Source organism: Ailuropoda melanoleuca, chromosome 5, assembly GCF_002007445.2.
Source record: "Ailuropoda melanoleuca isolate Jingjing chromosome 5, ASM200744v2, whole genome shotgun sequence".
Classification (NCBI taxonomy): domain Eukaryota; kingdom Metazoa; phylum Chordata; class Mammalia; order Carnivora; family Ursidae; genus Ailuropoda; species Ailuropoda melanoleuca.
The window spans coordinates 57,431,061-57,458,535 of NC_048222.1; the positions used below are offsets into that span (position 1 = coordinate 57,431,061).

A 27,475-nucleotide genomic window follows, 5' to 3' on the forward strand; every position below is an offset into this window, starting at 1 on the left:
TGCTTGCTGGGAACAGAGACTTAGAAAACAAGCAATGTTCTGAGGAACAGAGTAGAAAACCAGCTTCAGTGTTACAAAACACTGGTAGGGCTTCTGTAAATGTCAGCCCTTGGAGCCTGTTGCCTTATCTATCTGGGAAGCGAAGCTATACAAACTCTAGATTTATCAATTATGTACTAACTAAATCTGTCAGGACAGTCACATCCCTAGACAGTGTGCTGTTATTCAGCTCCACAGAATTGTCTGGCCTCTTTCCAGGTCTTAGCAATTAATCTTTTGCCAGTGGCATGAGATTTAAGGTCAAATCACCCATGTGATTTCCCCAAAGCTTCAAAGGTTCTCCAGATCAGCGACTATAGAAAATCTGAGAAATTAGACTGATGGCATTAAAGCTCAGACAGGAGTGGCTTACCCCTGACTTTCGAAAGGTGAACACAGGCTGCATTGCAGGGGAGGTCGTGACCGATGACAGCTCTGCGGCGGGCTTTACGTGACATGAAGCGAGTCATTTACTTTTCCTATGCCTCTGATTTCCTATCTGTGAAATGGAAAATTGTAACCCTTCCCCTTTCCAACTCTCCCAGGTTTGCAAAAAGAACAAATAACAGCTTCTGCACGGTGCTTTGCGGCGCCTTAAAGAACAAAGCAACGAGCATGTTCTATAGGCAGTGTATTTATGCGGCCCCTGGAAACGGGCTTAGTCATGCAAAGCAAACTGAGTATTCTGAGAAGACTGGGAGTTATTTTAGCAGTTACTATTTATTGCACACTCTCTGGGTGCCCGGGACTGTGCTGCATATTATTCCTTCCCAAAGGACTCCGAGAGAGTTACTATTATTACTCTCATTTTGTAGGTGAAGAAACTGAGGCTCAGAAAGGTTAAGTAATTTGTCCGAGGTCACCCAGAAAATAACAGGGTTCAAATGCAAAGAGGCCGGCATCGCTCCAGATCCTGCACGCTTCCACTCTGAAGACATTTTGCTTTCTGCTCATTACTCTTCTCTCAGGGTTGTTCCATTAACCTCCAACACTTCATCGTCAGGCGAACTTAAACACTCTCGGGCATATAGTGTAATGTCAAGTCAACTCCCCCAGATGATGGCTCCTCCCACATGTCATTTTAAAGGGAGGACCCTGAAGACACAGGTACTGATGACAGGCTGTCCCAGGGCAGCAACCTTGTGGGAGATATCACTGGCCCTGGGGAATGGCCCCCGAGCTGTTATCTACTGTTTGGGATGCTGCAGGTGTCCAGCTGTGGGGTAACCTCCTCTTTGCGGTCGTCCGGAAGATGTATATTTGCCAGCTTCTTTGGGGGGGCAGTGGCAAGGGCCACGCTGGGGAAGGGCTTCTTTTGCTTTCCTTTTTTGGCAGGCTCCCGCACACCCCGTGATGAGGCGCTGGTTGCCACGTTCTTTGTCCTCGAGTTTGGACAAAGGAGGAAAAAAGATAAATCCTCCTTTGACACAGAGTCAGCTGGCTGAGTGAGCCGGGAGCTACTCCAACTATTTGCTCAAAGGTATGTACACAGCCCATCCTGGACAGAGCAGACTGCAAAATCCCAGGCCCCAGAGACAAAACCAGACTTCACCGGAATGCGAAAGATTCAGCAGTCCCCTCAAAGACAACAGACGGAGGCCAGCAGAGAGAGGTCTGTTCCACGGGCTAAGATCTGCTTGCTTGGCCATCTTGGATTTTCACATCCACCCAGTGGTCTCATGCCTTGCAGCGTGATTTTGCAAATTCTTATTAGAGCTAATTCATAATTATACACTTTGTGGGTGATCTAAGACCTCCTCCTGTGCCATCCATCCTTTCCTAATTTCAGTGCTAAGCAGAAGTGATGGTCTGATGATCTGTTCTGAATGATCTATCTGGTGTACTGCTCGCCTCTGTACGTGTACGAGTCCAGAGTAGACTTCGTCAAAACATTTCTTTCAACTAGAGTACTGGCTAGCCGACTTGCAAAAGCATACCACTGGCCACAAGGCGGTGAGCCCAGGGAGTAAGGATGGATAGGCATAAGCCAATTTCCACGAGGCTGACCATAACAATTACTCATTCCATCTCAACTGCACGTGTGATGTTCCGGATTTACAAAGCCCTTTCCACAAAGGATCTTATTTGATCCCAACGCCAGTCTTGGGATCCAGGCAGAGCTGGCGGCATTCTCCCCATTTTACTGAGAAGGAAATGGACTCAGACCATTCAAGGTTGCACAGCTGGGGATGCAAGCTCCTGCTTCCAATTCTAGCATCTCCCTTGTTACCATCCTTCCTCAGCGATACGCTCTGACTGCCAATATGTGCCTGCTGAAGAAATACACACTCTGCATTTTTTTGAAGAAGCCATCCCCCAATTTCCCAAATGGAGAAATTTTTATATGGCTTTACTTTTCCATGATACTCTGCTTAAACCTTTATTCTAGTAACTACACCTGTGTAGGGAATAGTTTTAAGACACATGTTTACTTATGCCCTCTGGACTGCAAATTCCTGGAGGGTAGCTTCTGTCATATTTCATTGCCCCCCACTTGTCGGGGGTTTCTTTTGTGTCACATACAATGTCAAACATTTTGTGGCCGTAATATCCTTTAATACAAGACAGTAAATCTGTGAGCTAGGTGCTATAATTATTTCCATCTGAAAATGTGAAAAGTGAAACAGAGAAGATGAGTAATTTGACTAAGGCTACACAGCCAAAAAGCTTCGAGCTGGATTTTGAAACCAGGTCTGACCGACTTCAGAGCCTATGCTTAGACTTCTCACATTCTTAGTTGCGCCCACGCCTCCCTACTCGTGCCTACCACCATGATAAACACTCAAGAACAGTCTGTCGGAATAAAAGAACAAGTCAGCGCTATTCAACACAGTTCAATACATTTGAAAGTATCTCTCTAAAGGAAGGAAAACAAAAGGATAGTTGTCAGGAATGAGCACGTATAAAGTACTGAGTGGAGGGGGGCGTACAAAAGACAGTGTTGAAAAGAAGCAGGATTAATGCCGTATACAGAATTATAAAAAGAGGGCCTGATAGGGGCTGATGGTACAAAGCAAGATGGAATGTGACAGAAGGTAGGACAGGCAGGACTGAGCAGAAGAATGAGAGGCAAGGGAAGGGATCCTTTCCCTGGAAAGATCCACCACCTGGGCATCAGGTGGGAATTTGAAGCTTCCATAGTAGATAATTCTGTAGTCTATCCTGATTTACAAAACCACAGTGCTAGAAAGAGAGAGGAAGAGAGAGAGAGAACAAAAGCCCTGCCCGTCTCTCATTCCGAGAGTAAGCGAATCCCTGAAATTCTCATGGTGGAAGAAAAAGCTTAGACCTTTCTGTTCTCTCAGTTGAGTGGGTTTCTAACCAATTCTTCAGACATACCCTTGAACAGTTCTCAATGTTCTATCCCCAGTCTTTTTTTTTTTTTTTTGAAGATGTTTTTTAGAAATAGGCATTACGATTCACTTTGAATCCCAAGGATGGAGAGCAGTCAATTATCTGACAGCAGAAGAGGGAGCAGGGAAACCCACCAAGGAATCGTGTCTCCTCCCATTTCACAGCAACCTTTCTCTTTATTAATTATTAAATTATGATTCTTTCCTGGGTCAATCAGCTCAAAGCTGTAAATGCTTACATGAATCAATGTGACTTACCCTAGGTGAAGTCTTGCTGAATTGAAGGCAGGAAGCAATCCTGCAGTGGTCGTCTTCCAATCAAGTAATTATTTACTACACTGCCATCTGTCTTTATTTTGCTAAGCCACTCCATCAGACACACCAGAATCCCCGTGCTCTGCGATGGTCATAAATCGTGTAGTACTTAAATGGAACACTTGACCACAATATATTGCAGATCACGTTTCATCACTTTATTCCTACCAGTACAATTTGGATTCTTTGTTGGCAAACTTGCTAAGTACCTCTGGGAAGTGAACAATATGAAATATTGCATTTTTGGTGTTGTCAGGCAATAAATTAATTTATTAAGAGAAACTATCAGCCATCAGTATTGGAAGAGATGCTGCGGTACACAAGTTAGAATGTTACGAGCATTGATCTTATTTATATACAAAAGTTATTCTCCTCACATAAGCCTGTGACACAGCATAGAAATAATTGTCATTAGCTGGTAAATTACCTATAAAGCTGATTTCTATTCACTGCTTTATTAACTACAGTATATGGGCACTCTGAATCGCTAATATTTCCTTTAAATTATAATCTGTGATGACACCGTGGTGCCTGTGTTGGAGAAGCTATGACGATCATCATTAACATAGTGTAATGCAATACTCAAGATTTATCAGGCTCTTATTAAGCCCTATCTTACAGTATAATATAATGAAACACAAGCTTATTTCTTCCAGTTCAAAATCTAATATGAGGATGGCGTCATAAATTACATAAACTTCAAAACGATGCATGGAAATGTGGCATAAAGTTAATTTCTATCATTATGCTGTTGTTTTCCTGCACGTTCTTCATGTATTTGTATAACACTGTTTTTTGTTTACCCTAGATAATCGGTACTTATAATTATTTTATTAGCATCCAACTCTATTTTCCCTTTCTTGACTAAGACTCAGAAAGATTTCAAACATCAAAGTTGATATAAATTGGATACATCCCTTGGGAAATTAAAAGGGGATGCAGCTCACTGCCAGGATTCTTTCAGAAATACTACAAAATTTGCTTGCTGTATTGCCTTACAGGACTAAATTGATGGTGCAATTTGGCGGAAGGAGCAGTAAAGGTGGGAGCAGTATTTTCCAGCTACATCACATCTCTTGGCTCGAAGAGATCAACATACGTACAAAGCAAACGTATAATCTAAGTGCAAATTGTATTTTGTATTCTCATTTTTTAGATGGGAAACCATTATACCACAAAAGGCAAACAAGTTAAAGCAAAATGCAGAAAGTTAGCAACAGAACAGGTCTCTTAATATTAGATTTTTGTAATTGTCCTTAACGTCATGTCTGTCTTATCATAGACAGGCACCCCCCTCCCCACACACAAAGGAATTGTTCCATTCCCATATCTCAGATTTCACCATTGGCTCTCCTTATCTTAGTCATTTTCCTTTCTAGATCTTCTTAAAAGATAGAATGGTGGTTTCAAACAGACATAGGTCTGAATCTTACTTCTACCAATTGCTACCCTTGTGAATCTTGGGTAAACCTCAATTTACTAGCTATAAAATGAGGACAAAGATCGTGCTTTCTCTATAGGGTAGTTGGGATGACAAGTGTTATATGTGAAAATGAAGCATATACATGGCACATAAAAATGCTCAAAAATGGTTAAGAGCTCCTGGCTGGGCGCAGAGCATACGACTATTGATCCTGGGGTTGTGAGTTTAACCTCACATTGGTTTGGAACCTAGTTTAAAAAAATGCTAGCTGTTGTTGCTGCTAACGTATTAAGTTCTACTAGAAAGAACTATAAATGAATCATGAACACTGAGTGGGAATTAGAATATCCATCTGGAGATGTAAAATGTCCATAAAAGAGAATAGGGGCACAAAAAAGGAAGCCTGAAGGCACCAGAGTATCCTCTTTGCTATGGTTTTGCACTGGATAGACTCTCTGTTTTATTTCTTAAGCTCTTCCTACATAATCATGGAGTATACATATTGCACAGTGGTTCTCTAGCCTATATAAACACTTGATCTCCAATTTCGTCTTCTTTCTGCTCCCTTACAACACACCAGATTGGCTCCATCAGGAAGTTCACCGAATCCTCTCACACTGCCTTCCGTTATGACGAAGACAACCCTACATGGCCAAATAGAATCTGGACTGTCAGGCACCGGCACTCTCAGATCTCTTGCAGGCTTTTCCTTCCTGCTGAACCGATCCTGCAAAATCCTGAGTCTCCTCTACCTGGAGACCAAACACCACTAGACAAAAACTAGACAACCAGCGGGACTGCTCCACCTTCGAAGAGAATTGAGAGCGCTGTGCAAAATCCTCAATCTACCACTCCACCCTTACAAATCTACATACCTCATCATCAATCCTCACCCCTTTTGCTCTAATTTTAGAGGATGAAGCATTTTTGTTTGTTTCAAGCCCCCTCTTCCATCCATGCCCTTCCCTTGATTCATCCTGTTCCTCCAGAATCTTACTCCATGGGTTGCCCCCCCTTTTTTTTTTATACCTTCACCTTCAATCTCCCACATTCTCTTGGGTCCATTTCCTCAGTCTGAAAACATCCCCCTCTCTTCCATTCTAAGGTCGATGGGTCTTCCTATGATAAATCTCCTCAATCTCATTCCTCCCTGTTGCATCCCAACTTCTCAAGGCTGGGAGGGCCACACCCATATTCTCTGCTTGGTCATCTCATACTTTGTCCTCAACCCACCGCAATCTGGATCCTGTCCACACCGCTCTACAGATACTAGATTCACTAAGATTATCTGTGCCTTGTCAGTTGCATTTCATTCATAATCTTACTGGTATGTCCTGCTGTATTTGACAATAGTGGTGATTCTTATTTTGAGCCCGCTGCTCGCATGGCTTCCGTGACACCACAGACTCCTGATTCCTTTACCTTTCTGAACGCTCCTTTCCTGCTCTTCTTTGGGGCTCCTTCCCTGTGTCTTAGGGCTCTTGACTACATGCACTCTTTGGATGATTTTTTCCAGTGTTGTTGTTTCAGTTTTCACCTAAACTAGGATACCTTCTGTATCAGTCCACTCGGTGTGCCGTAACACATACCACAGACTGGGTGCTTAAACAACAGACATTTATTCTCTCACAGTTCCGGAGACTAGAAGTCCAAGATCAAGGTGTTGGCAGGGTGGTTTCATTCTGAAGCCTCATTCCTTGGACTGTAGGTGGTTGTCTTCTCCCTTTCCTCAGTGCTTGTCTGTGTCCTAATCTTCTCTTTTCATAGTGACACCGGCCATATTGGATTAAGGGCTACCCTAGTGATCTTATTTTATCTGACTTACCTCTTAAAGGACCCTGTCTCCAAATACAGTCACATTCTGAGGTTAGGACTTCGCCATAGAATTCATAGAAAATAGTTTGGCCCATAACATCTCCTAAATCTGCATCTCCAGCTCACACTTCTCCTTTAAGACCAGGACTGTTTAACTGCCTGTCGGATCTTTCTGGTAGAATTTCCCACAGGAAATTATTTAAACCTACTCTTCCTCTGTATTTCCCATTTCCACAGGCAACACCACCATTCATGTAGTCAGCCAGTGGGTCTTTTTTCATATCCCACACATCCAACCAGCCCCCAGATGTTGCTTTCTGTGCCTCCAAAGCACTCCTGTCCTTTTGTCTCCATCCCTGGCTCTAGTTCAGGCTGTCACCTTCTCTGCCTTTGATTATCATAGAAATCTTTTTGATTTTTAATTTGTCTCCCTGTTTCCATTCTAGTCGCCTTTGAGTCCATGTCCCCCCACTTAAATCTCTTCAATCGTTCCTCATTGTCTGCAGAATATGCCCACACTTCTTAATATGGTAAATGAGGCTTTTAAAATCTGGATCTTATATCAGCAGCCTCAAATTTCACTATTGTCTGCTTCATACTTTCTACTTCAGTAACGTGAATCTGCTTTGGGTAGCCTATTTTTCCATAATCTCATGTATTCACACCTTTGCTGATGCTTTCCTCTTTGCTAGAAATGATGTTCCCCAAACTCATTCATTTCTCTCTCGCCCAATATCACCTAGTTAACTCTACTCATTCCTAGTAGAGGAATGAGTCTTTCCTCCAGAAAGACTTCTTGGAGTAAGATGTTCCTCTCTCTTTCCCATTATACTCTATTAATATACTTATTAGCACATGAATGATATACCCATTCCGATTTCTGGGCTGTGAGCCTTTTGAGAATACAGACTTTTATGAGCCTTGGTTTACCCAGCACTGTCTTTACACCATGCCTGGTACATGAGATACCTAAGAAAATACCCCTTTGTTTTAGTGTCAGTCATCAATGGATTCTATTTTGAAGTTCATCTAAAGAGATAAGTCACGAATGAATGCCCTGTCCTAATATTTCAATGACTCTTTAGATGTGTCCTTTATTTCATACATAAGAGGGTATGTTTAAACTCTTAAGATTAAACAAGTGTAATAAATCCTCTATAGGGAAAAGCAGAATCACTAATCTGAATTAGTGTTTCTGCCTTGGATTTAGATGAGGATTCACAGCATGATACATTCAGGCTCGTTTCCATGTTAGCTGCAAACCAGATCATAGACTCTTAAAAACAAAATACGTGATTTTTCAAGGAAAGAATTAATCTTTATTTTCTCAAACATCTTGCAGAAATTAATTTGGCGGTTATTTCACCAAAGGTGTTTATTTTCAGCGATGCTGGCTTTGTGGTTTTGTGATAAGAAGAGTAATTTATGACTGTCCTGGATTATTCTCTAGTTCTGTTTAGCAGAACAAAAGCCTTTTGTGTTAGCAATGGGGAAAGCACTGGGGAAGTGGACACTTCAGGTCAGCACAAGAATAAGCAAGCTCCATCATTGGGGGTTTTGTCTGTATTGTACACTACTCTATCCCCAGCACCTAGAAAAAGGCCAGGCATGGAGTAGGTGCTCAATAAATATTTGTTGTTTGAATAAAGAAAGTACATACCTTGCACTTGAAGAACCTGAGAGATGTCAAATCCTTGGCTGATTCTGACTATGACCACACCAATCTCAAAGTCAAACGCATCACTGAAAGTGGAAGCAAAATGGTTACTGATTTAAAAGACTCCTTTAATCCTGAGGATTTGTACTACTAATAATAAGAATTGCAGATGTGATTAAACTGGGGACCTTGAGATGAGATTAGCCTAGATTATCTGTCAGGGCCCAGTGTCATCACCAGGATCCTTAAAGAGTATTCGGGAAGTAGGAGAGGCGGTCAGAGTAATAATGGGAAGGATTTGACCCATCAAGAGCTTTGAAGATGGAAGAAGAGGGCCCTGTGTAGTGGGCTGCCTCTAGAACTTACAAAAGGCAAGGCTGGGGATTCTTTGCTAGAGCTTCCAGAAGAGAATAGAGGCTAGCCCACACCTTGATTTTAGCCCAGTGAATTAGTGTCAGACTTTTAGCCTACACATCTGTAGGCTATGAAATTTTTGTTGTTTTAAACCACTAAGTTTAAGGTAATTTTTTTTTTACAGCAGCCAGTGAAAACTAATACAGATTCTAATTAAAATTAAAACATACCTAAACACTTAAAATCTTTTATTCAAAGAAAAATGAGAAAACACTATACTATGGTAATAAAACCCCTATGGTAACAATAATACCATGCTTTAAGTCATAAAACAAAACAAAACAAAAAGAAAAAAAAACAGAAAAGGAAATATAATCAGTATGGATGTATGATTATCTTCCTTCCACGTTGGCCTCACTGCTATGATAGTAAAGTCATTTAATTTTACTAAGCCAGCTAAGTGTTATACTAATACAAATTTGAGCCACCTTAACACTGAACTTTACTACCGAGAAGACCAATTATTAATTTGGTATAAAAACCAGAAGTCTCCTTGGCCTCATATTACCAGGTTTGATTATTTTGGTCCCTTTGAATTTCTAGAATGTTTGGGATGGTGGGGAGGTTGGAAGACAACCCCAGATAATTTTATATCAACTAATGGATGCTTAGTGACTAAAGGTTTACATATGTCTTCCTGTTTGCTCCAGCCCTTTTCTTCTGAAGATGAGGATTAAATTTCTTTCCTCTCCACCCCTTCTTCTCCCCCCAATGGTAAAGACGACATTTTACTGAAGAATCTGGATTACAGAGAGCAGATCTGATCTATTTCCAAGAATGGCCAGCAATGGACTGTGATTTTAAATATATCAAAATGCTGGTTGCTGAGCTTGGTAAAATTCTGATCACCTGCTTTGGCCTTAACCTACCGAACTCAGGGCACCGACAGGGGCCACTCTGTAGCAGGTGGTATCCAGGCTTCATACCTTTGGGAATCACAGTTTGGGAGAATGCATTTAATACATGTGTTCCCTATGTTAGATTTAACACACATTTTCCCTATGTTAGGAAGATTATGGAGTGACTTTCTGTTTGGTCAGTAACACATATAAATTTCAGAAGATGAAAATTATCTTCTTCTTTTCAATCAACTAATACTAGAATGCTTTTGTACTGTTCCCCAGATCTCCCCCAGATAATGACGAATATCATTCTAGCAGGGCCAGAGACATAGCCTCGTATAAGCAGCGCTGCGTGTGTATTTGCTTGTTTTGAAGGGGTGAGGATTTCTTTCCTGTGTATTACGGATTTTTAAAGTGCAGCCGGACTTCTCAGGGCACACTCTCTGCCCCGAGGTGTGGAATCAGAGCAAAGCCAGACTCCGCACAGGATATCTTCCATTTTCAGAGCTGTTGACAAAAGATGGCTGTTAGCATAGCTAACATTGCCCCCCAGTGAGACAAATCCGCTTAAATATTTTCAAGCCTGAAGAAAGGCTCCGTTTTCTAGAATGGTCACTGAGGACACTCTAAGCCTTTCCGTATGGAAAGGCTCAGAAGAAGGAACCAAGCCAGATAATACTTTGGCTGTCCATGTACTTTCAAAGGCAGCAGAACATTGTGGTCACGAGTCTAAACTTGCAGTTCGAGAGTCCTGGAGTAGTTGGAATTCCCGCTCTGTCACAACACTGTCATTTTCTGCAGGTTTCTTAATTTTTAACATCTGTAACTCTACTTATAAAACGGAAACAGTATTAGTACTACAAAGGCTTCTTGTGAGAATTAAATGGGATAATGCATGTCGAGGACACCAGCCGGCTACCTGCTAGTCTTTTCCGGCCTATCATTATTGCCCTTGTCCCAAGACTTCCCCAATATTTAGATAGGAGATGTCAGGTCCCATTTTAAACTCACTTTTTGTTTTTAAACCAACACAGAGGCACTGATACATGACAGCCTCCTATCAGCAAAGGGGGAGCCGAGGCTCTTGGGTAATAAACTCCTGACCCGGGGCTCGGGAGATGATAATGACTGAACTGGGCACACCGGCCAACCCAAGATTCCCGGTGTTTTGAAAGACCATTTCTTTCCTCACCTAGCTGTCCTTTGCTCTTAATCTTGTGAATAGGTTTCATGATTGCAACCCTTAATATTTACCTTTTTTTTTGATATCGAGTTCCCTCCACCCTGCCTCCTCTGACACTATGATTCCACGCAGTTCTACTAGTGGCAGTGTTTTTTCACTTTGGTAGAGAACTCAGGGTACCTGGGGAATGTCCTCTTTTCGGCAGTTTAATCTGGTACAACAGCTCCTGTTATGTACCGCCCGGGTTAGTGCTTTGTATACAAGAACGCGTCTCGAAAGCCATCACTTACTGTATGATTCCCACATAGTTCTCAATCTCTGTCAAGGGAGCTTTCCTCCAGTTTTTTTTATATCCAATCACCAGAGTGTTTGGTTTCATTCTTCCTAAGCCCGAGGCCTAAACAGAGGAGATAAACACATGGGCAATCCTCTCCATACCAGGAAACTACCACTGCAAATGAAAAATAATGTCCACAAGAGCACCGAAGTAATGTCCGGAAGATTCTGAAGATGAGATTACATTTTAGTGCATGTCCTTCATGCCCGTACCCAAGCATAAAATAGAAAGATTAGTTCTAAATCATCTCAGCCATAAATGGATTTTAGATGACAGAAATGTAGCTTTTCTAAATTAGCAGTCATTTGCATTTCTTCTGACACACTCATTAAAATGGTTCAATAATTTAAAATCAAGTGAGGGTCGGCTCAACCGTTGGCGTGCGTGTTGTAACTTAGTGATTCAAAGCTCATTTCCACCTGTTTTATCCATAATGTCATTAGCAATAAAATCCATGTTCGGAAAATGCTTAGATGCAAGGATCACTGAAACTTCGACTTATAGTATTGCGTGAAGAGGAAGTGAGCTATGTCTCCAAGACCTAATCCTCTCGCAGGACAGTATCGTGAACAGTAGTCTTCCACTTCAGGTTTCACTCCCCCCGTTAGATGGCAGGACATGGCTTCCGGTTAATTAAACTTCACTCAGCAATGTTATTGAGCACCTATTACTTGCAAAGTGTTATGGTAGGTGCTGTGGAAGAGCAGTGAGGCCTATTCTTTGGCCCTAAAGAGCGTAGAATGATGTGAAGGAGGCAGGATATACACAGATAATTATAATTCAAGAGCACATGCCGTAGGAACTCGTATGGAAGCATAAAGGAAGAAACCTTGGATTCCAGCTGTGGGTTCATGGCTGGCTTCAAGGGAGAGGTGACATCTGTTCCAGGTCTTACAGATTGATTCGAGGTTGACACGCATAGAAAGGAGAGCAGCGGGAGTGAAGAAACGACTCTCTGGGTCACAGGAAGAGTGAAATCAGTGACCAGAGTGGGACATGTTAAAGGGGATGGTAGCAAGCAGGAGGAGATGGGCATCAACGGGAGGGTTCTTGCCTCCACATTTGTTGTGTTTCTCCTAGAATTGTACAGGTAGCAGGACAACTCCTTAGAGCTCTCATTTGGTGCTTGGCAGGATGGAGCTTGTCTTTTCTGTGACTACAGTTTGGGGATGTTGTCATTCTCATACCATTAATTCTTAGATGCATAGGAGGCTTTATCCAAAATGGTGTAATGGCCCCAGTCTTTCCCTTTAATACCGCCCCGTCCTGCCCTTTTGTCCTGATCCCTCTGTATTCCACTTTCGTTTGAGCAAATTCAAATGAACAAGCTTTTGCATTGTCAAAAAAAAATTTTTTTTACAGTTTCTTCCAGATTCATATAACAATTGTTTTCCAGACCTCTTTTCTCTCCCTGCTTATTCCATGTCAGTCCACCCATTCCTCACTGAAAATTTTATTTACCAATCTTTTGTGATAATTTTACCTGAAATGTGTAACCTTCTCAACATATTTCACCAAAGAGCTACTGAAAAGTAACTCACTACAAAAACTCAACCTCTTAAAATGGCACCTATTTCCATGGCTTAGCAAATTCGTAACAGATGAAAAGATGCTCATTGGGAGTAATAGGTCTTTCAGAAATGGTTTCTCTGTATGTACAGCTACTTTGCAAGAGTTCTTCAGGAATATTAGAGACAGGAACGCACCAAATAGTCTTAATCTCCAAAATATTACAGTTTAATCAATATTTTTTCTTTCCTGCCTGCATAAGCATCGGAGTTCCTGGACGCTGTCCTGAACTTTGACACTGCTGGAAATGGTAACTCGGAAAGTGAATATATGTAATTTGGTATATGGAGAATCAGGGCTTTCCAACCATATTAAAGCCAAATGATTAGAAAGCCAAGCCCTACAGTTTCTCAGAGTCTCTTGGATTGTTTTAAGGATACTTGACCATTCTAAGTTATGATCAGAACTCGGGAAAGAGTCTATGTACTTACTAAGGAAGGGGAGGAAAAGGGAAAGAATAAGGGAGAAAAGATAGAACTGTGGGCTTTAGCGTGGAGCCACAGAGATTATTACATTTTATTCAACATTCTGGAAATAATTTGGGGGACTAGGGAGATTTTACGCCCAGATCGCCACACATTTATTTAGTCGAATCTAGCAGCTTGCCCTCACGCCTTTTGCAGAAGAAAGGAGCAGAATGCCTGACTCGAACACTGCTATACGCAGTATGAGATGCAAAAATAGTTTGAAGTTTTAATAGGATCCTGAACGTCGTCAACCATCAGAACAAATTTGCATTTCAATAAGCGTGGGGACAGAATGTATGCTGGTGGCCAAAGGCAACCTCATTCTCCATTTCCAACGTATCATCCATAGTTCATTGTAATAGAACCTGTCTGCTTTTGTTTTAGCTTTGCCTCTCCTCAGGAATTCAAAGCGAATTCCTTACCCGTCTGCACTGATCTCTGGGGCTGTGCCTTAGCTGGAGCCTTGCACTTTGAGAGCCTCATTAACTGGGCAGTGCTAGTTGTCTTTTGCCTCCGAGCTCATTCCCTCAACGCTGGCCTTACCTGAAGGAGACTTCGAACACCATCTCTGAAACAATCTGCAGCCACTGCAGCATAAAAAGCCTTGATTTTGTTCTTTATAAGCCAGGCCTGCTTTTTTGCCATGCCACTGTTCATCTCTTTCACACACAGCTTGCGCGGTCCCTGTACGACATGATGAAATATTGGTTAGAAGCCCTGCTATTACCCATTGCGCTGCTGTTGTTTTCTAAAGGACAAAAATACCCAGCAATGCCCCACCGAGTTAAGAAATGGGAAAGAGGGGAAAACACCTCACTAAACAGGGTTCACGCAGATTCAACCTCTTGGACTGGGCCTGTGCTGCTCCCATCATTCACTTGCCACCCAGAACGTCCAGATGCATTAACATCTGCTTAATTAACTGCCTCATGCCAACGGAAGAAAGAGTCGAGGACATCATAGCACAGGAAAGAAATACTGCAAATGTGACTGAAGAAATTCAGGATAAATACACGGTCGGCCTTTGACTCAACAGCAAGAGGCACGTTTAGGAACACTAAGGAAATCTCAGTTAGAGCCCCGTTGGAAGAAATGAACCAAGCTCCTAGGAGCCAGGACGTGGTGGGTTGTAAGTCCTGCCATGAGCTACCACATCTTGACAATTCTAGTAGGCCCATTCATTGCTTTCTGTATGTGGCAAAAACACCCTTGCATCACTTTTCCTTGTATAATGTTGACTTACTCCCATCCAAATAAATTAAGATTTCCCTCTCACTCAATGAACTTGGTGGGAACAGAAGTTCACATACCTACGGCATAGGACGGTTTGGAGAGCTTAAGAGAGAAGGGGGCAGGTGTCATGGTGGTAGATGAAAAAGCTTATAATTTTAAGATTTGAGTTCTGGAAACTCAATTTAACTAAAATTTTGATTCTTTTCCTTCTTCCCTAAAGGTCCAAGCTAGCTCTTTTCTTTGCAAGTTTCAAATCAAACCCAAAAAGTGTTTCTGATGATCTATATAATATGGCTGATAAGGTACAAATCTACTATTTTCCTAGGAAGATTCTTTCAACTCATGGAGAGATTAGGTATGTTGCTGAATTGTCTTAGATTTCTTACAAGCCACCTGGAATCTTAATGAAATGCAGTGTGGAGGTCTGGAATGAGGCTTAAGATTCTGCATGTCTAACAAACCCCCAGGCGACATGGATGCTACTGGTCTTCAGGCCGTGCTTAGGGTCACAGTCTTAGAGGGGCTTAGATGGGAGAGGAAGGGCTTGAGATGTATGAGAAAGATGCCAGGCTTTGTGGTCTGCAGAACTGGTTTCAAATCTAAGCTTGGCCACTTCGTAGGTGACTGATTATTTCTGAGCTCTGATAGATTTTTCTTAAAGCAGGGATAAAATTTCTATCCTACAAGGTTGTTTTGAATAGTAAGGACAAAGTGCCTAGTCTGGTGTCTGGAAGAGAGTAGGTACTCATCCAAAGTTGGATGATTTTTATTATTGTAATGAGCACCTACGATCTCGTTGAAGCCCTAGACCTATTCCCCACTGTGTTTGCTCTACGACAGAGAGCTCAGCTGGAAGCCGGAGCTCTGGGTGCAGATCTGGCTCTCACACTGACTGGCTGACACCCCGCTGCCATGTGTCCTATCTTGGTGTGGGTTTTACATCTATAAAAATAAGGGAATTGTCCAGTTCATCACTATCCAGTATGATAGGCCTTATCCATTTGCTGTTAAGCATTTGAAATGTGTCTGGTCCACATTGAAATGTACTGGGAATGGAAAACACACATTGGATTTTGCAGCCTTAGGATGCAAAAAAAAAAAAAAAAAAGGAATGTAAAATATCTCATTAATATTTTTGTAGCATGCATATTGAAATAATAACATTTAGGATGCATGACATTAAATAAAATCTATTAAAATTAACTGTTCTTGTCTCCCTTTACTTTTTTCCAATGGCTACTAGAAAATTTTAAATTACATATGTGACACATACTATATTGCCATTCCACAATACTAGACGATGTCTGTGGTCACTTCCATTTTAATATTCTATTTGAATTGGATCAGATTCTTTATGTACTTGTTTTTACCAGTATATTTTCTAGAACCTGCCAGCTTTTCAAAAGACTTTTCAAAAACAGTTTGGATGACTTACAGTAAAGTTAAAATACAAGAGCCTTCAATGAAGATAGGGTAGGTCAAGTTATAGGGGACGGTAGTTATTAAACCAGAAGACCTAACCTCAAGAAACAGGCCGTTATGGATCACATTTTGCTCAGGGTTCTAGAATGTCAATGCATTTTGAACCATTTGTTCTCCTTGGGCATTCAAGACTCTTCAATTGCAAAGAAAGAAGAAATATTTTATTCAGGGAAGTTCAATGGTAACCCCGAGACAGAAGAATAACCAATAGCTAGAAAAGGTATTGGGCCATCAGTATATTGAGTTGTACCACAATGACTACGAAACCCTGGGGAAAGTGGCATTTATTTAAATAAATACAGTCTAATGTATGTCTATTATTGCTACAAAAATCCAGATTAAGCATTAATTGTGACAGAAAGATTTACTTTAATGCCTAAATTTGCCATATTGAGAAGTCATAAAAATATTTCAGGCAGGATCTCTCTTTGCTAAAAGCGATTATAATATCTTTGTAGCACACTTATTAATGTGAGGCAAGGCTGCAATACAAATGTAGTAGGGAAAAACAAACTAACAAAGAGGGAAGACATACTGGAATATAATTATTCAAAATTCAAATATATCATAGTCACCAAAATGGATTTTACCACTCAATTAAAATATTACAGAGATCAGCTCAGTGAGTATCCAAAATATGAATGCATAACTTAATTCAGGATTTGAACAAAGAAGCTCTAAAAATCTTGTATGTATAATAACTTTGACATTGATTGAGAAAAGGGTAAAGAAATTCTAATTATTTAGTCTGGAGAAGGAGCTGATGTGATGCTACTTCAAATAAATAAGTATTACGGAAAAAATTTGCAAAGGAGTTCCAATACCATTAGGATCAAATAGAGAAATTGCTCCAAAAGCAATGTGCTTTCCAGCTTTCATTTTTCAAGACACTGAGAGTCTTACTGCTCCGTCTTTGCTTTCATTGCCGCTCTGGTTGGAATGGTGGGAAAGAGAAATTTTCCTTTCTGATTTGTCCATATTTCATCTCACCCTGTGCCTAGTGCCCATTCATAGGTCATTTCATTTTTCCTGCGCTGGGCCGTGCCACTATCTTATGCACGTTGTGACACAGACTCGATGACTAAAGAAGAATAGACTCATCTCAAAAAATGCATCCACTTGGTGGTTGTGCACATTGAGATTAAGAAGAGGTTGAAGATAGGGGCGCCTGGGTGGCACAGCGGTTAAGCGTCTGCCTTCGGCTCAGGGCGTGATCCCGGCGTTATGGGATCGAGCCCCACATCGGGCTCCTCTGCTGTGAGCCTGCTTCTTCCTCTCCCACTCCCCCTGCTTGTGTTCCCTCTCTCGCTGGCTGTCTCTCTGTCAAATAAATAAATAAAATCTTTAAAAAAAAAAAAAAAGAAGAGGTTGAAGATAGAAGAAGAAAATGAGAATCGTAGTTTCCCCTGGGTCGTCTGTGCTTCAACATTACAGAAGGCGGCTGCGTTCCCCGAGTTTTCTGAAGAGCATCTTTGAATTCAAATAGAGCTTTAGGTTTTATGAAGGTATCTCATAAATTTTAAGAGAAAAGAGAAAGAGAAACAGTAAGGGTGAAATTTTGCTAAAAGGGGATCTACATGAGGGAGCTGGTCAAAAACTGTCTGTCATCTCCTTTACCGTGAGAGGAAAGAACAGGACAATCAAGGTTTAGAGGATGTGAAAGAGTAGGAAACATTAATCAAAATAGATCTACATCTTGGTACGCTTCAGTGAAACGAGTAGAAGAATACCAATAAGGCTGAGATAACATTGCCTTTGGAGAGGGACAGGGCCGTGAGTGAAGGGCTATAACAGGGACTTGAGCGATGATGGTCTATTTCATTTTAAGAGTGAGTAGGAACATCTCTGACAAAAATGTTAACAGTCATTAATTGAAATACATAGAATATGGGTGTCATTTAATCTTATATTGTTTAATCATATGAAATTGCCAGTGTTCCACAGTTTTGACTGACAAAAATGTAAATTTCATATGATTCAACCTAATATTTTTCTTAATGTTTCAAAATAAAAAAATAGAAGCAATCTAAAACAAAATCTTTATGTTTCAGCCACCAGGACAAAAAAGGATGTACTTAATAAAAGATGCCACTGCACACTTGAAAGCCTTTTGCAATTTTAAGACAAGCAAAATTTAGAAAAGAGGTAAGTGTTGCATTTGGGGGACAATAAAGCTTTATCTGATTTGCATTCTACGTCTCAGATCAATTGGATCAAGGTTCCATCTTGAAGGTATATTTGTCTTTGATTTGTTTTCATAAAAAATACCCTGCCTTTAAACTAAAACTGAGAAGTATATGAGTGAGGGACTATTGATGCCTGGATGATGTCTTCCCACATGGGGAAGAGAAATGTGAGCTGGCACCTTACAAGTTTTAGAAACAAACATAGCGTAGCCAGAGAAAGAAGGCTCCATAAGCCCAAACTAAGTTATTGCAATGATTGGTTTTATTGTCTTCCTAACACCTATAAATAAATGAGCAAACTGATGGACAAAGAAAAGCAGTGTGTTTTTACATCATGGTACAGAGGGTAGAATCGGGGGAGATTGCAACTCCTGACTTAATTCCTGCCTGTAGCTAACCACCCCCAAACTGGACTATGCTTGGCAATATGAGAAGATACTAGAAAGGTGGAGTCCTACTCCTTCTGATCTTTCCGTGATGATAGCATTGAAGCACAGAAGAAGAAGAAAATTACTTTTGTTCAATATAAAGCCTCTTGGGATCTAAGTATGTTGATGATTTATCCCATGGTAATTCAAAGGAGAAGAGTAGACAATATTGTAATTCACCAAGCTAGTTCCTTAAAAAGGAAGGTGCCCATGTCTGAATGACGAAGGGTACTTCTGAAATGTTCAGGCTGGGTAGGAAAGAAGCAAGAAGGAGAAGAGGCTCTGATGGGTGAGTATAAGAGTCAGTGGGAGAGTTGGAAGGACACAGTGGGGGCTTGGGGTCCAGCAAAAAGAATAACTCTTTCCATTCAATTTCAGCAGTGCTGAGGGCTATGATGTCTAGTCCTTTAAAAATGCCTTTGCTATAGAAAATGGCAGCTGTAGCCACATGCTTTCCATCTACCCACCAGCAACGAAATTCCAGTGAGCTCTGGGTCTTGCTCCTTTCTTGTAGTGTAACCTCATTTCAAGTTAGCACCGAAATAACCAAAGGCCACCAGAGGGACGGAGCACAGAGCCTGCCGTCCTTTGATTAATCAGCAGGAATGTGTAGCTCACTGTTCTATTGTGATCACTTTGGATGCCTAAAAAAGTCCAAAATCCAGTGTCGGGATCTGGTTTCCCTAAGAAAGGATGTTTCTGGTTTTTGTTGAAAGGGATCTATTTTTGGAGTGATAACGGCAACTACGCTATATCAAAAATAATGGTGATGAAATAGCAGTTCCAACAGTAACAAGCACAATTAGTTGAGGAAATTACTATTTGATAGGTGCTGTGCCGAGCCCTGAAAAGCTCACCTGATAGAATTCTCGCAACAGCTCCACAACGTAGGTGCTGTTATTATTATGATTCCCATTTTATAAAGAAAGAGAGAAAACTGAAGCCCAGAAAGGCTAAATTCTGTACCTAAGGGACTCACAGCTAACAGGTGGCAAATAGTGATTCAGAACTTGACCGTGTGTCTCAGAAGGCCGTGAGCACCAGCTTCCCAGAGTTAAGAACTGCCTCGTCACCTCTCAAGATCGTCACTCCTATTTAACCTTCCAATAAGGTTGGCCCAATACCAACGACCGCGCTTTTGGAAAAAGTTTTCTAAGGGTATGCAGCAGACTTCCCCCACGCCCCCTTCCATCTGTTTCTTTACAAAGATGATTGACGACTGAGCCTAGAGTTGGAAAATGCTGACGGCATCTGCAGCCCCAGGGGCACAGAGAGTAACTAACTGGAAAGTCATTAACTGAGGCAGTAACTACTTCCTGTCCCCAGGAGAACCTCAGAACCTGGGAGCATAATTCGCGGGCCTTACTCAGAGACCAGCACAGTGATGTACAATGTGGTCCAATATACACGTCCAACAAGGGGCCATCAGAGGCGCAGACATAGGTTCCTACGTCATATGATACTCCACAATCACGCTCTTTTATTAGAGTGAAAGCAGCAAAGGGTTAATTAAAAGCAATATCTCCTGTCTCCGTGAAAAGACCTTTTCTCCCTTGCCAATATATGATTCTTTATACTCTCAGTTCATTTCTCCTGTCCGAAAGATATTTTATTGCCTGCTAAACTAAGTTTTCTCTAAATTGCTGGAGAAGAAAAACACCCCAAACTGCTTATTCCATCAAAACCAGCTCCTGTATTATATTGGCCAAAATGAAATTCAGTAATCCAGGGCACCAAAGTTGATAATATGAGAGAAGGGTGTTTGATAAGATTTTTAAAAATCCTCTGGAGTCACAGTTGGTCATTACTTAACCTGTCAATCTTATGCAGTCAGTAGGGTTCCTTCCACTCCCTTCCTGATAATTGTGTTGAATTATATTGTCTCAGTTACTAGCATATAAGCACTGAGAGGAAGGAGAATGTGACCAATTGCTTCATATAGCATTTAGAGTATTGCCAAGTGTGAGAAGAGGCTCAAGTGCTGGTCTTGATGCTGTGTGGTAAATTTGCACATCATGGCACAGCCGAATGGCCCCAGAATTGCAAGGCTTCCTGTCAGCCCTATTCCCTGGCAGGTACTGGAAGTTTGGGTAGTGGCACCTGATTTTATCAGCACTCCCAGGCACACAGGTCTGCTAAGATTTTCTCTTCATGGGGTCACACAGAGCACAGTCGGGGGGCCTGGATTGACATCGTGGTTCTGGCCCTTTCTTGTCACGTGACCCTGTGCAAGAATTTAATTTTCTTAAATCTCACTTTTCCAACCAGTAAGAGGAAAACAGAGATTCTTTTTCCTTTCTGCCTCACTAGGCTGTAATATAGGTCAAATAAGAAAAATTGTAGGAAAATGCTTTGAGGAATAGGCAGGTACTAAAAAAATACATTGAAGTGGCTGAGAATTTTGAGTGGTGTGTGTGTGCGCGTGTGAGAAAGACAGAGACAGAGAGAGTGAGATTGTTACGGTAATACAGCAGAGATAGACTGGTTTGGAGGACCTAGACTTACTATTTTGTTATAATTTTAATGCTTTCTCCTCACTTTAGAGATTGGCGATTGGTCAATAATTATGGTTAAAGTCTTAGCATCTACTTTGAATGCCTCCTGGGAAAACCACCAATAAGTTACCATTAGTCTACCACATACTTCCTGAAGAAAAGGAACTCATTCATCTCTGAATGTTTATCCAAGATGTGGGAAACTTGGTTTAATTCCCTAGATATCTGTAGTGTCATCAATTTTATCCAAATATTTTATCTAAATTCTATGTGCTGTCATTTTAGGACATTATGTCTGCTTTTCTCCTCATCAGTTAATCTATATAATAGCACTCTCTGGCTCATTCCATCCTTTTATATTTCTGTGGACAGTTACCACCCCAAATGCCTTCATTTTATTTCAGAGCCAGTTCTCTTTTTCTTGTCTCAAAGGCCATCATTTGGAAATATTTATCACTTTTAGTTGGTCTCCTATGAAATCTGAAACACTTTTTATCCACTCGTTTAAATTCAGGATCACGGCCCTTGCTAGTCCTTGCTCTATGAATCAAGGAAAAGGGCCCTTGTCCAAACTGCCTTGCCATTTTCCTATCGCTGCCTGTACCCACCTGGCTCGCCTAAAACAACACAAGGTGAGCAGGGAGGAAAGCACCTTCCCGGATGAAGTGGCTCTTACCACAAAGACTTCACAGCAGATGCAAAGGCCACTGTTCTTGGTAAAGGCATGAGTAATGTCCAAGAGAGCAGGTCTTGTCATAGGTCCCCCTGTTAAGACAATGCACTGGGGCCTGGAAAGGAAGAAAAGGAGAAAAGGAGATGTGAGAACTGGCCATTGCAAGAAGCCTATGACAGAACGACCCCATGGCAAGGGCAGGAATGGAGGGTTTGGCAAAATGGGACAACCTCTCCCCTAAATATTTCTTGGGTTTCTCATCGGAATTCCTGAATCATCCTACCTGTTCATCTTGCCATCTTTGTATTCTTAGTTCAGTAGTGATAGCAAAAATATGAAGTAAGGAAAAGGTGTTCTTGGGTTCCCCTGTCTTCTTCTCTCCAGGCACTACCTTAACCTAAATCCCCAATACAACCTGTCACTCTCCAGCTGGTATCTTCATGCTGCTTTCCTTTCTCTTCCCTGCAAAGTTTGTGTATTTTTTTGGAGGGGGGGGTCCCATTCAAAATAAGATATAATTAACGAAGAGTTAAAATGTTACTTTTCCTAAGAGAATTCAGTAAGCCACAGAACCTTAAGCTGAATGGAGACAGTACCAAGGATTAAGATATTTGGGGGCATCTCTCTGAAATCACCCTGAGATCCCCTCTCTATCTCTGTTCATGGACGGTGACACCCAGCAGTACGATGGTTTATAGCTGGGAATGCGCGTAGCTCAGAGTGGAAGAGAAGAAGCACTCATTCACGGAGATGTTGTCATGAAAATGAGGCAGTTTTATAGGACTCCCTAGTCTTAGAATGAACCCAGAAAGTGTATCAATACTCTAGTGCTCCTGTCTCCCCTAAAGGAAAGCCACCTCTAACGTGGAACGACGCCAGGATGCCTGAGAAGCCAGCTTTACCTGAAATTTTTCACATGGTCTTCCACGGTAGTTAATTCCAGGGCGTTGTCCAGCGCGCTGACATAGGAAAGGGCCTGTGTGGAGGAGCCCCAGTTCACATCTACGGACAACAGAAGGATGTAGCATTAAAGCATTGACCTTCCCTCTGTATACTGTGAATAATTTTATAAGCCATTGCCTTCTATGATTTTCCTTGGCTATGTCATCAGTGAGGAGTGTCCAAATTAGAGAAAACACAATGCGGTATTTCCTAGAGCGAGCATTGTGTCCTTCTATGGACACTTCATGAATTCTTAGAAACGAGATTGCTCTTTCCAGGTAGGGATCAGACTCTAAAGCTGCAGCCCCAGAAATTTTGCTTGGTGGGAGAGGCTATGTGATAACCACATTGCAAGTGGATAGACTTGGAAAAATGGTTAGCTACTAAATAAATTCAAAAGGTCTTCACAAATTCTTGAATTGAAAAGAGGCATTTCTGTAGACAAGGATCGTGTGCAGCAATCTTCCTGTTTTGAATAGTAAAACTGAATAACTCAGGAATTCTTACTTTTTTGGGTATCCAAGAGGGTTCAGCAAGCATTTTAATTTGATCTTTTAGCACCTAATCTTTGTAATGAGGGATGTAAGTATTACCATCTTCTACCTTTTTTTTTCTACCCTTTTTTGAAAAAAAAAATTAAATATTAGATGGAACCTCCCATTAGGAAGTCCCTGGTGGGAATATAGAGACTTACTCCAAATGGGAGATTGAGTCATCTCCTTAGTCTTGCTTGGAAGAGTCAGGGAAATGGTGGGGAATAACTATCTGGAGATAAAAAGAATTAATATTGCCTAAGTGTTGACTATGCATCAGGTATTTAGCATACCGTAGGCTATTTTACTGTAATAAAAATCCTACCAGTCAATTAGATATTTGTAAGTAAAAAATGAACCTTGAACCATTCCTCACACCATATATAAAAATTAACTCAAATTGGATAATGGACATAGATTTAAAATCTAAAGCTTTAAACTTTCGTGGCCTTGGATTAGGGAAAGATATCTTAGATTAGAAGCAAAAAACCAAATCATAAAAGCAAAAAATGATAAATTAGACTTCATAGAAATTCAGAATATCTGCTCTTCAAAACAAACTGTAAGGAAAATGAAAAGGCAAGTTATAGTCCTGTAGAAAATATCTGCAAAACACATACTGCTAAAGGATTTGCATCTAGAATACATAAAGAACTCTTAAAACTAAATAAGAAAACAACTCAAAAAAATGGGCAAAATATTTAAAAAGCATTTGACTGAAGAAGACATACGGATGGCAAATAAGATGGTCATCATTAGTCCTTAGGAAAATGCAAAGCAAAGCAAAATGAAAGCACTCTACATCTATTAGAACTTTTTTTTTTAACCAACTGACAATACTAAGTGCTGACAAGGATGTGGAGCAATGAGGACTTTCATTCATTGCTGGTAGGAGTAGAAGATAACACTGCTTTTGTGGAAAACAGTTTGGAAGTTTCTTATGAAGATATCTGTATCTTATGAAGATATATATAGATATCAATATAGAGATAGAGGGGGTGCCTGGGTGGCACAGCGGTTAAGCATCTGCCTTCGGCTCAGGGCGTGATCCCGGCGTTATGGGATCGAGCCCCACATCAGGCTCCTCCGCTATGAGCCTGCTTCTTCCTCTCCCACTCCCCCTGCTTGTGTTCCCTCTCTCGCTGGCTGTCTCTCTCTCTGTCGAATAAATAAATAAAATCTTTTAAAAAAATAAAAAAATATAGAGATAGAGATATAGACACTCTTATTATATAATCAGAAATCCCACTCTTAGATATCCCACTCCTAGAGAAATGAAAATAGAGGTCCACATTAAAGTCCTGTGTGTGCATGTTTATAACAGCTTTGCATTTAATCATCCCAAGCTGGACACAACCCAGATGTCCATTAGCTGGCAAATACATTTTTTTAAAACTTTGAGATATATTCATACAATGAAATACTACTCAACACAAACGAACAAACCACTTACACATGTAACAACATGGATGAATCTAAAAACATCATGTTAAGTGAAAAGAAGCATACACGAAGGCTACTTACTGTTTGATTGTATATAATATTCTGAAAAGGCAAAGGTATAGTGACAGAAATCAGAACACTGGTTACCAGGGGCTGAGCAGAGGGGAAGAGATCGACTACATAGGAGTGTAAAGGGAACTTTTAGCGATGATGGAAATGTCCTCTGTCTTGATTGTGACGGTGGTTACAAGAATGTTTAAGTTTGTCAAAACCCATAGACTGTATGTCTAAAGGGGATGAATTTTACCATATGTAAATTATGCTTGATGCATAAAGAAATAAAGAAAAACAACAAAAAAATCCCTCCAAGGTAGTTGCTTTCTCCCTTCTTCTCTATTTTCTTCTCTACTTTCCTGTGCAGTACAGGTAAGGGACATATAGGGTGGCTTGGGGCTGTCCAGCTCCTGAGACTGGGCCTCCCTGTACCACACTCTGTGTTCTCTAGACTCTCCCAGCTCAGTCCATCCTTCTTGTTGACTCTAAAGTTAATATCCAAAGCTCAGGTATAACTGAGTGATCAATGGCAGCCTTTGGTTGCTCACAGATTCCTTAGCATGACATTTATGTTTCTTATTTATCTGGCCCCAACCTACTCTTCCAGGCTCATCTCATGCCCCTTCTCCTTAGCACCCAAGAACTCCATCCATGTTACAAGCCTTGAAGTTTCCTACATATGCCATGTCCTTGCATGCCTCCTAACTCCACTCATGCTTTTCCTTCTGCCCAGAATAATCTTCTCTGGCTCCTTCTGATTAACCAATCCCTAGTCTCTTGTCCTTTTTTTTTTTTTTAATAGCTTATTTGCTCATTTAACAAATGTTTATTAAGTATCTACTGAGTGTTGGCCTTGGGAATAGAAGCCATGGAGCAGAAGAGTCTTCTTGGACAAGTTTAATCAGAGCTAATCACTCCCTCTCCTCTTCTCAGTAATTTTCTTTTCTTTTTTTTTTTTTTTAAAGATTTTATTTATTTATTCAACAGAGAGAGAGACAGCCAGCGAGAGAGGGAACACAAGCAGGGGGAGTGGGAGAGGAAGAAGCAGGCTCATAGCAGAGGAGCCTGATGTGGGGCTCGATCCCATAACACCGGGATCACGCCCTGAGCTGAAGGCAGACGCTCAACCGCTGTGCCACCCAGGCGCCCCTCAGTAATTTTCTTATGACATTGCATGGTACTTACCTTATTGCGTTATGGTTAGTTGCTTGTGTGTGGGTCAGTGATCCCCTTGAGGACAGGGACTATATCTTATTTATCAGGGTTTTTAGAAGGAGATATAATGGAAAGTGTGGGGGGGGTTGGTATCATATACTCTACTTCAAATGCCAGCCCCATCATATCCTATCACCTTGGCAAGTGGTCAACTCTTTGAACTCCAGTTTCTTCATCTGTAAAATGGGTCGAATGATACCTAATGTAACAGCATTATTGTGAGGATTCAGCGAGTGCATGGTATATCATAGGTGCTCAACATGGTTCACTATTATTATGCTGTATTACATTATTAATACCCACCGTTCACATGGCACACCCAAGCACATAGGGGCTGCTCAATAAACGTTTGTTGAGTGAATGGTTAGTTAGAGAGCACTTTCAAGATCTCCTCCTACACAGTCCTTATCTTTTTTTTTTTTTAAGATTTTATTTATTTATTTATTTGACAGAGATAGAGACAGCCAGCAAGAGAGGGAACACAAGCAGGGGGAGTGGGAGAGGAAGAAGCAGGCTCATAGCAGAGGAGCCTGATGCGGGGCTCGATCCCATAACGCTGGGATCATGCCCTGAGCTGAAGGCAGACGCTTAACCGCCGTGCCACCCAGGCGCCCCCTACACAGTCCTTATCTTACCTGGCTTCTTATAAGTCACGTAGATATAGAGGAAGAACTCAATGACGTAGGTGATGACAGCTGCCCACCAGTTGATGACAAACATAACTGCACAGCACAAAATAGCTCCAAAAAGAGACACCCACATGTTGTAAATTCCGTATGCAGGTCTCCATCCTGAAAAAAAAATCTTGGTGCATAAGAAAAACTTCCACACTCTTGCTTTATACCACCGCCTATGATTAGCATGCAGGCAACAGTTTTTCCTAGCATAAAAATCAGAACTTTCGGGTCAAGCTCCCAATTCTGTCATTAGTTTTCTGTGATCTCGGGTGTCTGGCTGAGGAAGGTATACCAAATAAGAACGCTGTGAAATACAGAAAACGTGTCACTTATGGCCTCTTCGTATGCCCTGCATGTCCCAATTGTCTTCCCCAACTGTGAGACCTTAAGCCTCTGCTATCTCTACCATCAGGAGCTGAAAGGAGGCAGGAGAGATGAAAAGAGCGGGGTCTAGTAGGAAGGAGGGGGGGAAACTCCTTGGTGGCCCCAAGAAAAGAGGGATTTAAGACAATGGGCTTATTGTTCCCACGGAGAAGGCAGAGCATCATCAAAAGTCAAGCCATGGGCTTCCTGCTAGCTCTGGTTTTACCTTAAGAGGACAGTACTTGCCTTTTCAGAAATAATCATCTATGGGAAAAGACGGAGACATTTTTCGGCAATGTCTTCTTACACCTGATGCATTAATAAGATTTTGCATTTC

The 27,475-nt window shown here is 41.3% G+C and overlaps 1 protein-coding gene across 2 annotated transcripts in view; it reads right to left on the bottom strand.

Annotated features, from left to right (window-relative positions):
• SLC12A1 (solute carrier family 12 member 1) overlaps positions 1–27,475 on the bottom strand; it is an 82,704-nt gene that overhangs the window by 18,897 nt on the left and 36,332 nt on the right. For both annotated transcript variants that reach the window (XM_002917549.3, XM_002917551.3), the window contains exons 14-19: positions 26,734–26,889; positions 22,814–22,913; positions 21,915–22,026; positions 13,958–14,098; positions 11,332–11,438; positions 8,606–8,688 (exon numbers count right to left, since the gene is read on the bottom strand). In XM_002917549.3, the coding sequence (XP_002917595.1) occupies positions 8,606–8,688; positions 11,332–11,438; positions 13,958–14,098; positions 21,915–22,026; positions 22,814–22,913; positions 26,734–26,889 (699 nt within the window). The remainder of the gene's footprint in view (positions 1–8,605; positions 8,689–11,331; positions 11,439–13,957; positions 14,099–21,914; positions 22,027–22,813; positions 22,914–26,733; positions 26,890–27,475) is intronic.